Source organism: Scatophagus argus, chromosome 21, assembly GCF_020382885.2.
Source record: "Scatophagus argus isolate fScaArg1 chromosome 21, fScaArg1.pri, whole genome shotgun sequence".
Classification (NCBI taxonomy): domain Eukaryota; kingdom Metazoa; phylum Chordata; class Actinopteri; family Scatophagidae; genus Scatophagus; species Scatophagus argus.
Window position 1 is genome coordinate 12,358,374 of NC_058513.1, and position 12,540 is coordinate 12,370,913.

Sequence of the window (12,540 nt, forward strand, 5' to 3'; positions counted from 1 at the left end):
AATTGAAAATGTCATTCACGTTTATTTTTGCCGAACGTCCATAAAGAAATTATTTTTGCGGTTCTGATGTTTGAGTAATGAATTGTTTCGAAAAAAGTGTCCACAATAGGTTAAAGGTACTAACATAGTTTCTGAGACACCATGAGGAAGGTTCCTCCCTGTACGTTGAAGAAATTGAAAAAAAATTCAAGGAAGTGGCCAGGGTGGTAATTTAAAGTGACAGTTTTTCTCCATTCATAAAAGCTGTGCGTATACCTGTAGCGGTAAGCTTTCGTTATAACTTTGATATACACTGTTGTCCTTTTAATGGCAGTAGTCCAGCCTGCTACTTTACTTTTGTCAAGCTGTCAAAAGGGTAGCGTTAGCTAACTAGCTAACTGCAGGAACGTTAGCCTTTATGCTAAACCGAATATTTTTTTTTGCTAAAGCTATTTACTTATGTACTCTTCGTTTTATTTTTTACTTTTTTTTCTTTCCCAGAGTGGTCTCTCTTGTTTGACAAGTGAATATGATGGACAGTGCTTGTATATGATGTTTCCGTGCAATGTATTCTTGCTGTGAATTCGCTAGCTTGGTAACATGAGCTAATTAGTTGGGTCGCTGTTGAGCAAATGCTATATGGGTTTGCATCCAGTGAGTAGGAAGGAAATTACATAATAATTACATATTTACAGCTAAAAGCAATATTTATTTAAAAATGATAATGGACATCACTGTGAGTACTCCACAGTTAAACAGATATGTTTTGAAATGTAGCAACACTGGTTCTAATATATTAAAATTTCTCTCTCCATTTCTTAGATGGGGAATATGACTCAGTCACAAAGATAGTGTGTTCCCAGTATTGGCAGGAGAGGATGTTGCTCTTTGTTGGTGCAACGAACAAGGACACACAAAGAGTCCCAGTGACCCAAGACCAGGCCAGTTGCTGGGTACTCAGAAGACGAGGAAAAATATGTGCACCATCTGCACCACTGACTTTGCAAGATAGCAAAGAAAAAAAGTAACACATTGAAGCTTGGACGATACATTTCAAGAACTCAACACACAAAATACTAGTCCTAACCTTGTGGAGAAAAGATGAACTTCTTCTCAACCCTTGTGACATTTGAAAACCTCCATGAGGTTCGGAGATTGTGCCACTGGGGTCCAGTCATAGCACTGTCTGTCATTGCTATATGCTCTACCATGGCTATTCTGGACTCCATCATCTGGTATTGGCCACTAGACACTACAGGAGGCAGCATTAACTTCATCATGCTCATCAACTGGACTGTTCTCATCCTTTACAACTACTTCAACGCTATGTTTGTTGGACCTGGATACATCCCTCTTGGTTGGACACCAGTAAGAATCCTTGATTAGGATAAAAGCTTATAGCCTTTGTTACTGGTGTTTGTTCATGTTGACAGTGTAAAGAATCAGTTTGGACCATGTGTACACAATTACCACCTACTCAAAGGGAATATGTTACATCAGACATTTAACACATTTATTTGTCCCGAAACAGGAGAATGAACAGGACACCCAGTATCTACAGTACTGCAGAGTGTGCCAAGGGTACAAGGCCCCCAGATCTCACCACTGTCGCAAGTGTAACAGGTAGATACATTTATTACCACAGAGAGAGTGGGTGTTCTACCACTTGTTTGATATGGAGATAGAGAAAACATAAAGAGCCCAGAGAGCTACTATAGCCAGAAAATCATCAATCATCAATCTATATAGAGCACCATAATCACATAATCTATTTATGTGATGTTAAAATAGATTGACACCTTATACCTGCAGTGTTAATGATGCAGTGTGACTCGCTGATGAACTTGTCACTCTGTGTCTTCCCGAACAACCAGTCAGTTCCCCCAGCACTCCTGTCCTCCTCTTCCTCCCCTTTTCCAGGTGCGTCATGAAGATGGACCACCACTGCCCTTGGATCAACAACTGCTGTGGGCACCTAAACCATGCCTACTTCACCAGCTTCCTGCTGCTGGCTCCACTGGGCTGCTCACATGCTGCCATCATCTTCATTATGACCATGTACACACAGCTGTATGAGAGGGTGGGCAGTCTCCATACCCCACTGTTCCGTAGTTTTGATGGCCTCATTCATTTCAGCATTTCATACTGATGTTGCCACATATGTTAAGTTTTTTTTTTTCTCTGTCACTGCAGATATCATTTGGCTGGAGCACTGTAAAGATTGACATGAGTGCTGTGCGTCAGTTCCAGCCCCTCATGCCCTTCAGTGTGCTTGCCTTTGCTGCCACACTCTTTGCCTTAGGTTTGGCACTGGGCACTACTATTGCCGTTGGCATGCTTTTCTTCATACAGGTGAGTTTACCATAACGTTTATAGTGGGATTTTCAGATTGCACAGGCTGTAAATTGTGCAAGTTCTAAATTGTTTTAACCTTGCAAACCCAGACTACCTGTGAGCTCAGTTTTTAATGAGAAAACAAAAGTAGTTTGTAAAACAGGTAGGACAGGTATTTAGACTATAGTGTGACTTTCTCCCTTTCACATTTGCCATCCTCATAAACAAAACAAAAACATAAACAAAGATGCAAAAATGCAGCATTGTTCAACAAATACCCTGCTTATCCCACATAATTCTGATGAACACTGTAAGAAGGCAAAAATTGTTGGCTGAAATTTCAGCAATGATTCACAGTGCATATCCAAGAAGAATCAGTGATGCAGTAATAAAATATAAGTTGACACTGATAATGAAAAAGTCTGTCTTTTTTCAGATGAAAGTCATTATTCGAAACAAAACCTCAATCGAGTCCTGGATCGAGGAAAAGGTCAGGATGTCTGTTTCTGACATTGTGTGATGTTTGTGTCGTTTATTATTTGTTCATTGTAAGTTATTGTTTGAGCCACAGTGAGTTTTAATTAACATGCTTTGAATGCTTTATTGTCAGAATTCTTTAAATTAAAATTTATAATTAAAATTTATAATCAATGTACATGAGTTCCAGGATCATTTGTCAGCGCAGTGTGTTGCACTGATTACAGCAACTAAAAACCACCTCATTTGATCCCCACACCTGATCGCATTGACTCACTTACTCACCCACTGTCACTCCCTGGCTGTTTTCCGCTAGGCCAAAGATAGAATACAGCACTACCAAACAGGGGAGGAATTCATCTTCCCATACGACCTCGGAAGCCGCTGGCTGAACTTCAAGCAAGTCTTCACGTGGTCAGGGATGCCCAAGGGTGATGGCCTTGAATGGCCGGTACATCCCAAGTGTCACCAGCACACCTTAACTGTAAGTTTAGTTTGTATGAGACGAGTAATATGCGCAGTGCTGTTTTTGCTGCTTTGATTTGCTTCTTACTGTTGTTATGTGTACTGTAAAGTGTCTTTGACCTTAAATGATAAATTGTCTTTAATTTGTAGGATGTATAAAGGCAGTGTTGGTAGCATGTATTCTAACAGCTCCTGGTCTTGATATATTTCCTGTTAAATAATGAGATAAAAGTTACATTGTCAAACAACAGTCATATGAATTATGTTATTCCTGTTCCAACAGATTGAGCAACTGAAGCAGAAAGCTGACAAACGAGTGAGAAGTGTAAGTACCTGCAGAAGCTGTTCTGAGATCCATGTGGTAGCGCACAAGAGCTGGCAATGAATGTGCGTGACTTATTAAATGGCCAGTACTCCCCATGTTTAATATCCAGCAAAGATGAATTAGAGTGCAATCTGATCCATCCATCTGATTTCATCTGGTCAGCGCATATTCAGTTCACAGTGGTTGTTTTGAAACAAATCAGTACCGAATCAGGAGCAGTAAGAGTATTTAGCTTTCCTCGAGGAAACTGAACTTATGTGCATGGAGGAATCTTGTCTTTAGCAAACTACTACAGCTACTATAGTGAACTCAAGTAAAAAGGTCAAACAAATATACAATTCTCAATCTCTGATTTATCAACACAATTAAAATATATTCTTTCACCTTTTCAGCTTATTTATATAATGTAAATAATAATTTTGAATGATCAGCTTGTTGCGTGCTAATAAGCCAATGAAATGATGGAAAGCTGGACTAACCAAATGAGTCTCCGCTACGTCTGGCTTGGATGTAGAAATATTGTATTAACACCAATTCTGAACCACGACACTGAGGCTCTTTCTGCTACATCATATATTTATACATGCGTAACAAAACCCAAATACATTACAGATTACATACATGACATATTATTAAACCGGTCAGATTTGGTAAATAAACTTGCTTATATATTTTAAATTAGTCAGAGCAGTAAAATAACCAGATATCTTGTATGCCTCGGCCAGCAGGTCCAGTACCGTGCAGTGGAGGACTATAATGGAGCTTGCTGCCCTCTAAGCAAAGGTCTCCAGACCTTTTTTAGAACCCCCTGCACCGAGGAGCCCAGGATCCCCCTCGACAAGGGGGACACCATCCTGGCCACTCGTGGCACCAAGTGAGTTCATTTAGGCCGAATGCAAACAACACTCATCGTGGTCATTTGAAATCTGATGAAAGAGTTATTTAGAATTCGCGAGTAAAGGAGCAAAATTAATGGGTTTTTCTCTTTAGATGGTGGATGTATGGAGACAAGGTTTTGAGCGAGGACCAGATGAGAGGTGAGATGCTTTTGCTTTGGTGTGAATTAAGTTTTAAATTCCCTGTAACAAACGTGATGTGTCCTTTCTTTCTGGTTCGGTTTCCGCAGCGGGAGAGCGTGTCAGGGGATGGTTTCCAAGGCGATGCGTGGAGAAGTGCCATTATGACACAGCTGCCACTGATAGCACCAGCGATAAGAAACTAAATTAATATATTGGAACAGGCTTTATGTAGAGCAGGGGAGTTAAACTGAACAAAATGTGTGTGTCCTTGTTCAGAAACATACACCCACTGAAGATGTCATACCCAATACTGCAGGCTCACCGTGGAGAATTTCATACTTTGATTAAAGATTTCTCACATTTCAAAACCAACAAGCCAACAAAGGCAACATTGTTCTGTAAATCGTACTGAGCAGCTTGCTGTCAAAAATGTCTTGAAGAGGACACAGAATTCATGAGAGGGACTGTTCCTTTGAGTTCAGTTTGACTCCCTCTGACCAATAGTGAAATCCAGCAAGAGTCTTAATTTCTGAGAATTGCCTACTGGCTGTAACGTGACTGCATTGTGATTTACATGACTTTTTACTTGAATATGTTGTTTTTACTTGTGTTGATGTCCCTTTTGCTAATTATGCAATGCCTCTGCCCAGTCAACCCCAGGGCTTCGTCATGCAACTCTTTCTACAGTATGGAGATAACACTTAATTTCTTTTTATTATTTTTGTAAAAACAAATTGTTGGCCTCAAAGTATAAATTGAACATTAAAAAAAAATATTCTGCGAGAGTTATTGTTTGCCTTTGTCTGTGTGATTGCTGCAAATTCTCATGTTTGCCTTGGGTTTGATGTATAAAATAGTCATTCAACATTTGTTCAAGTCTTAGTGTGATGTGAAAGGCCTAGGATGCTGCCAAGAACCCTTCGGCTATCAGATGATGTCTCTGTGGGAATTAAGATGCCACTGATACTAAACTAATTTTGTTGCACCACCAGTGCATTTTCAGGATTACACTGATTGGCATTTAGATATTGACTGCCTGACTGGACCTCATCTGCTCAGGTTTGAGATGGTCAGAGCTGTGGTGGGGGTAACCAAGCTCTATTGGTGGGAATGCTGACAGTTTAAGCAACTTCTGATGTACAATAACGGAGGGAGGGACATGTCAATCAAGCACATAAGCTACTTTATACACCTCCATTGTTGTGAAAAGAGGTCCAGTCAGGCTGTTCAATTATTAAAACATAATGTGTAGGAACTTTGAACTTTACACTCTTGTCACCAAGCTTTATTTATACATTGCATTTATTCAGTCTTTATGCTGTGTTGTATTTTATTTTCTGCCTTGTCTGTCTTAAACCTAACTTTGATCAGAAAGAACTATTCCTTTTCAGTTTTATATTGTCACAGTTTCAGCTGTTGCTGCTTTGTCAACTACTAATACATGGAGTAAAGATATAGCAATGTAAGAGAAATTTATCATAATATAGACTGTATTTCTCTAGTTACCTGTCCATGTCTCCCAGGCTCCAATGTGACTACTTTTCCCACAAGTCACAGCTTTTTTTTTCTCAGCCAATCAGCGTGCATGTGCCATATCACATGACTCTTCAACCCAGCTCATGTGTGAATGACTTCCACTAGTGGGTGCTCAGTAATTTGGAGGAGTGGGCTGGTGAAAAGAGTTCCCCTTTGAAGATTATCAGGAAATTGACTTTTTCAGTAGAGCTGTTGAAAGGTGTGTTTACGTAGCGCACAATTCGTCGCCACGTCGCTTTAGGTTTGTCCAGCACAGGTAAGCTCATGCTAAACTGCAAGGTCTGCCTGTCTGACAGATTGCTCCATGTATGGGCCGCACTAAATGTTGTTCATAACAAAGTACGGACACAGGGTGCTTCGTTATCACAGGATCATAAGTAAGATCATCATCGTTCCTCCGGGATTGTTTTGATTTTGATCCCGGAGGATCACGCTGCAAAGGATTCGCATTGCAACTCCCTACAGGCAATGTGATGGTGGCACTACATAGCTAGCGAGCTACCACTTTCGAGAAACGTTACACGGATAACTTCATAGCATTTCTAGCTGACAAATGTTTGTGGAAAATAAAGCCGGTGCTTCATATTTTACGGCTGTCAAGCATCGCGTGAATACTTGCTGTTGGTCCTCCTTTTAGCAGATGGCTAGCTAGCAACAAGTCAGTGCTGCTAAACATAGAGCAACTTCCATCGGGAAAGTCACGGTGTTGACTTGTGTTGAGTTGGAACATAAGCAGATAAGAGCGCTATTGTCAAAGCTGGTAAGTCATTCCATCCAAATACATCAGGTTAACTCAGCAGAGGGCCCATAGAGACACTGCAAGCATGGTGATCATGTCTGGATGTTTTCATAGTCAGTGGAGCATACCAGCAGCTGGAATCACTGAATAACAGCCCTGTCAAGATAGCAAACCAGTGGTGCAACAGTAATGAAATATGTAAAGAATCTGATTAGTGTGCAGACGGGGCACAGACTTGTGTTGGTAACATTCTTAGCAAGTCAGCGATTATCAGACAAAGAATCACGAAAGCATGAAGCTATGACAACTTGCTACTATATTTATAAAGGCTTTTGAGTCCTGAGGTTGAGTAAGTTTTCTGTAAGTCTTCTTGTCTCTGAATATTTTCTTTGTTTATTCATTTTGCGGTGTTGCAAAAGCACAGTAACTAAAAAATAACCGCTAGTGCTAGAGAGAGAGAGAGAGTGTGTGTGTGTGTAGTCAGCACTGTAATTTGATTGTAATTAGAACATTTTTAACACCACATCCTTGTCTGTCAACTTTTCATTCCTTCCAGTGTTTATCCACTGCCTTGCAACAACTCCCGAGACACTGCGACACCTGCGGTTCTCCACACTATCAGCCACTAACATGTCCATGTTCAGCACGGGCATCCTTGTGCTGACATCTCCCCTCCACACCCTCCCCTTGCGCATCGCTCCGGTGCTGACCTCAGCTGCTCAGCTCGTTGAACGCACACTGTATGTCCACCTCCACCCCGGGCTGAACCTGGGAAGTGGGAGCCAGCCTCGGCCAGTTTTCATTCCACCGGCGGTGGACCTGTCCACGCTCATTTCCCGTCTTTACAGCAATGCAGCTGATATATGCGGGCACCTGGATGTCCGTGTTTTGCTGACTAATGTGCGCGCTCAGTGCAGCGGGATCCAGACAGTCCCAAACTGCCCCTTCCCCACGCCACAATCTCTGTCTCACTCCCCAGAGGTGGTGCTGACGGACTTTCCTCTGCAGGACCCAGGTCAGTCCCATCAGGTTACGCAGTGTCTGCAGAGGTACACGGGTCACTGCTACGTCTGTAGCCCCAGCCTGCCCTCAGTGCTGCTTCACCCACAGCTATCGAGGGTGCAGGAGAAAGAGGAACAGTTAAAAGAGCCAGAAGAAAAGGCAGAACCCTTGGAGACCTACAGTGATGTGGTGGTCGGGGGGACGTTTGACAGGCTCCACGGGGCCCACAAGACGTTGCTCAACATCTCATGCCTGCTAGCCAATAGAAGGTTCCTTATTGGTTTGTGCGACCAAGCAATGCTGAAAAGTGAGTGTTCCTGTTTAGGAATGTGCGTTCGTGTGATATTTCTTAGGTTAGTGTCTCGTATTTTAATGGATAATGAAGAGGCTGCTCACCTGACATCTGTTTCCTCCCCACTTTAGAAAAAGTGCTCAAGGAGCTGATCGAGCCCTATTCTCTGCGGGTCCAGAAACTACAGGAGTTCCTGCGAGACATCAGACCCTCGCTGCAGGTGGAGATCGTACCCCTTGATGACCCCTTTGGAGTCTCTGTGGTTGACCCCCTGCTGCAGTGCATTGTGGTTAGCGAGGAGACCAGAAAGGGAGGCGAGGCTGTCAACAAGAGACGCATTGAGAATGTAAGTTGAGGAAACTGAAAGTGCGTGTTACATATGTTTTAAAATAAAACTGTAGGATGATTAAGGTTTTACCAACGTATCAAACAGATGATCCGTTGTCTTTTTATCTGTCCATAACTACTCTCGACACACCTTAGGTTCTATCCTGAGAGTCACTGAGCTTTTAAGGATTGCTGGTTGTTCAAAATCATTTTCCTCTGACTTGTTGAAAGAAACCTAAGAGGCTTACGGTGTGAGGAAAGCACAGAAAACGTCTCAAGTGCAAGATTTAATCCTGGGTCAGCAGAGGAGCTCGTTGGTCCACAGGTGTTGGACACATTAGCTCATATTCAGTGTTTTGTGTTCTCTGCTTCCTAAAATCAGGGACTTCCAGCTCTCATCCTCCACGAGATCCAGTTGCTTAAAGATGCTCACCATACTGAGACAGAGGAGGAGAAGATCAGCTCCTCCAGTCTACGCTCTCGCCTGCTGGGCACCCTCCTTACACCACCTAAAGTAGGTTACTTTTAAAGATGTTTACATTTTGATGAGCAACGTCAATGCAAGATAGATACTAACAGATTAGTGTTGCAGCAAAGAGTCAAATAGTGAATTTCCTTTTCAAGTGGAAACTCTGCACAGTCAGGAAACAGTCATTTTGATTTAGCAGAAGTCAAACATTTAACTCAACTGGCTGTTTTCCCGCAATAGGTGAGGAAAAAGTGTTTTCATACATAAAAGCAGAAGCAGCTGAGCATTTTGTAACAAGGGTCAAACACACAGATTGGTCGTTGGAAACTTAAATGTTTAACTGTTCTCATAGACAGTGTCTCATTCAGGTAAATAATAACCGTTTTTGTCCCAGCGTATGCCAACGGATTGCACGTGAGGGCTTACAGACAACTGTACTGAAAGATCATTTACACAGTTCTGTCAGAGGATTTGTCAGATTTCTGTTCACGAGTTTCAAGATTCGGTGGAAAAGGTGAAAGGTGTCGACCAGATTACAAACTGAACATGACTTTGTGTTCCTGGTGATCCAGACTGTTCCTGATCCTGCGTTACCAGAGATACAGTGAGCTCCCCTGCTGCGATGGTGGAGAGGGGCTCTGAGCTGGTCATGTCACTTGCCTGTACAAATATACTGCTTTTAAGCATTAGTCCTGTCTTCACCTCCACTCATTCTTTGTTGCTCTCATGTGTGATGCTACAGTGTTAGCTCTAAGTATGAAATTATCAAACGATCACCTTTCACATCCTTGTATGTGTCCTGTTTCTTCTGCACTAGGACAAGTCCCATCTGCCTCCCCTTCCGTACGTGATTGGCCTGACAGGAGGCAGCGGCAGTGGAAAGAGCTCCATCGCCAGGCGGCTGGAGGAACTGGGCGCAGTCCGGATCGACTGTGACAAACTGGGCCATGAGGTGTACCAGCCTGACACAGCGGCCTATCACAGAGTGCTTGAAGAATTTGGGTCAGGTGAGGAAAGACCCCTGACATGTAATTATGGGAGGCTATGGTTTACAGGTGTAGCATAATCCTCAGCAGTTACTGCAAAAATAAGTTGGTCCATAGCTTTATTTATTTATTTTTTTTCCCAAATTGTCTTATGAATGCTATGCTGTATGAAATCTCATGCGTTGCAATGCACTCTTTCGTGTATTTCATCACTTTTAGATCTCCTGAATGAAGATAAAACAATCGACAGACGTGCATTAGGAAGGAAAGTTTTTGGAAACCAGGTAATGTGACAAGTATGAATAACATGTCAGCACATTACGACATTGCAAATTGAGCAGTCGGACAAGGCCGCTGTGAGTGGAAAATTTATCAGAGGTGCTTTTGGTTCGTGCAGAAGCGGTTAAAAGCCCTAACAGACATTGTGTGGCCTGAGATTGCACTTCTGGTGAAGAGCAGAATCAACCAAGCCAGAGAGGAAGGTATTGTATGGATTAATCTCCCTCGTTCTTCTGTGGATGTAGGGCGTTCGAGTTAATGTCTTCTGTCTTCTGTTCATGCAAAATGCAAGTTATAGCATGCTATATGTTTTACAATTTGTGGTAAACTTAGATTTTGTTTCGGTTTTCATTTGCTTTGCTTTTTTGTAGTGATAAGATTCAGTTACAGCTACAGTGCTTCCAAAACTCTTTTTCCAGGCTCCAGATTTTCTCTGTGTTCATATGATTCTTTGCTCTTTGAAGGTAAACAGGTTTGTGTGGTGGATGCAGCAGTTCTTCTGGAGGCCGGCTGGACAGACATGGTCCACGAGGTCTGGGTCACCATCATCCCTGACGAGGAGGTAAGTGTTTGTACCTGCAGATACCGAGTCACATCAGCCCAGGTTGGGGGGAGGAGGGGATGTAAAGGTGTAAAGGTGACTACTGCTGGTCACAAAGCTGGTACTTGGTTCATCATCACTCTGTGAATGTGGCTAAAAAGGTGTTGCTGTATCAGAATTCCTCACTGCGTGTAATTTCTACACAATGCAGCAACAAAATGTGCTATTGTTTAGGAAGTCCTTAAACATGTAGTAAGACATTCTCATGGCACAGGTTGTGAAAAGTAAAACTGGCATTTCTGCTGATAGTATTGGTATCACTGTGGATTGCTGTTTGTTTGGGTTTTTTTCAGTACTACCACTGGGGGGCACTAAAGTTCTCACTCTTGTAATTCTACATACAAATGAAACACCAGAAATACTCACCTTGCTGCCTCCTCTCGTTTCCCCGCCCAGGCTGTGTCAAGAATAACTGAGCGAGATGGGGTAACTTCAGAAGATGCTGTGCGCCGACTGCAGAGCCAGTGGTCCAATGATAAGCAAGTGGAGCAAGCCAATGTAGTGCTCAGCACACTGTGGGAGCCAGAGGTCACTCAGAAACAGGTCAGACACTCATCATGCCGCTGCACATCTGCAGTACATGAAAGTGAAAATTTTTATAAAGTGTAGAGCTGTGTTAATTTTCCCAATGTGTTATATTTCAAAGGTACTGAAAGCCTGGAATCTTCTTCAGAAGAGAATCCAGGAGAGGCAAAAGGGACAGTAGGAACATGCATGAGTCACTACATCATCATCATCAGCTGTGACCTGTGTGCACGCGCAACAAGCACGTGTGCGCACAAACGACTAATCCACACAGGAAACACTGCCTTAGGAAGAAGTGAGCGGGTTACTGTGCCGTTGCAACAAACTCGCCAAGCTTCTCTGATCAAGATTCAGTGCCTGATTGACTTTTCACAGGTTTTTAAACTTAATTTAAGATACTTTGTGAAAATGAAAGGTCGATGGGTGCAAAAAAAAAAAAAAAAAAAAGAGCATAAATGATCCTTAACAGAAAACATCTATATTTTTGGAATTTGAAAGCTGGACTTCATGTTTGGGGATTAATAAAGTGTTACCTTATCCCAAGAACTGTAACTCTGTTTTCATCCAAAGATGGTTTTTTTCTTTGTATGAATGGCCTTTAAATTCATACAACAGTATGCCCAACATTCACCACAATGTTAAGACCAAATCTTTCTGCAAAATTTTGGGCACCTTGTCAACTGAAGACACTTCCCTTCCTTCTGTCTCCTCTCCATGTCTTCTTAGTGCAATGAATGTAGCTTAGAAGAGAAAACGACGAAGGAAAGGTGAGATATATTGGAAAATCGCCACTTTTAAATCAATTAAATGTTGTGTTAATCTTTGCGTCTTCGGGGTTGACAGAATATTTTAACAAATTCTTTGTAATTATGTAATGTGGAATTATAGATTACTAATCAAGGTCCTTGTAGAAATACGTGCAATAGATAATATTTTGTAATATTATTGGTGTAGTTGTCACATTTAAGGTGGGTAAATAAATATACAGTGGACATTGAAAAAGATTGACATCCTGAGACAGGATCAGTACAGTGACTAATAAAGGAAACCACATAAGTACATAGAGATAAATCAAGCAGATGTGATAAAGATCTTAATGTCTTTGAATCTGTAAATGAAATCTTGAATTGTAATGAGTGCATGACCCTTAAAGAACTCACCCAAACATTCAAAACATTTCAATAT

The 12,540-nt window shown here is 41.9% G+C and overlaps 2 protein-coding genes across 5 annotated transcripts; both read left to right on the forward strand.

Annotated features, from left to right (window-relative positions):
- The first annotated feature begins 112 nt into the window (after positions 1–112).
- On the forward strand, positions 113–5,384 carry zdhhc6 (zinc finger DHHC-type palmitoyltransferase 6). 3 transcript variants are annotated; one of them, XM_046377068.1, is made up of 11 exons: positions 113–245; positions 802–1,347; positions 1,511–1,602; positions 1,900–2,059; positions 2,173–2,331; positions 2,750–2,803; positions 3,107–3,274; positions 3,539–3,580; positions 4,306–4,454; positions 4,571–4,617; positions 4,707–5,384. In XM_046377068.1, exons 2-11 carry the CDS (start codon positions 1,081–1,083, stop codon positions 4,805–4,807), a joined length of 1,239 nt encoding a protein of 412 aa, XP_046233024.1. In that variant the 5' UTR covers positions 113–245; positions 802–1,080; the 3' UTR covers positions 4,808–5,384. The 3 variants fall into 3 exon arrangements, with proteins under 3 accessions (XP_046233024.1, XP_046233023.1, XP_046233025.1); XM_046377067.1 differs by having other exon boundaries at positions 125–263; XM_046377069.1 differs by having other exon boundaries at positions 125–263; positions 4,309–4,454.
- Positions 5,385–6,208: 824 nt separating this feature from the next.
- coasy (CoA synthase) lies at positions 6,209–11,901 on the forward strand. 2 transcript variants are annotated; one of them, XM_046377065.1, is made up of 10 exons: positions 6,209–6,391; positions 7,431–8,183; positions 8,300–8,514; positions 8,878–9,009; positions 9,782–9,971; positions 10,170–10,234; positions 10,348–10,432; positions 10,694–10,791; positions 11,227–11,373; positions 11,477–11,901. In XM_046377065.1, the coding sequence occupies exons 2-10, from the start codon at positions 7,505–7,507 to the stop codon at positions 11,534–11,536; spliced, it is 1,671 nt and encodes a 556-aa protein (XP_046233021.1). In that variant the 5' UTR covers positions 6,209–6,391; positions 7,431–7,504; the 3' UTR covers positions 11,537–11,901. The 2 variants fall into 2 exon arrangements, with proteins under 2 accessions (XP_046233021.1, XP_046233022.1); XM_046377066.1 differs by lacking the exon at positions 6,209–6,391 and adding an exon at positions 6,419–6,895.
- Positions 11,902–12,540: the final 639 nt, after the last annotated feature.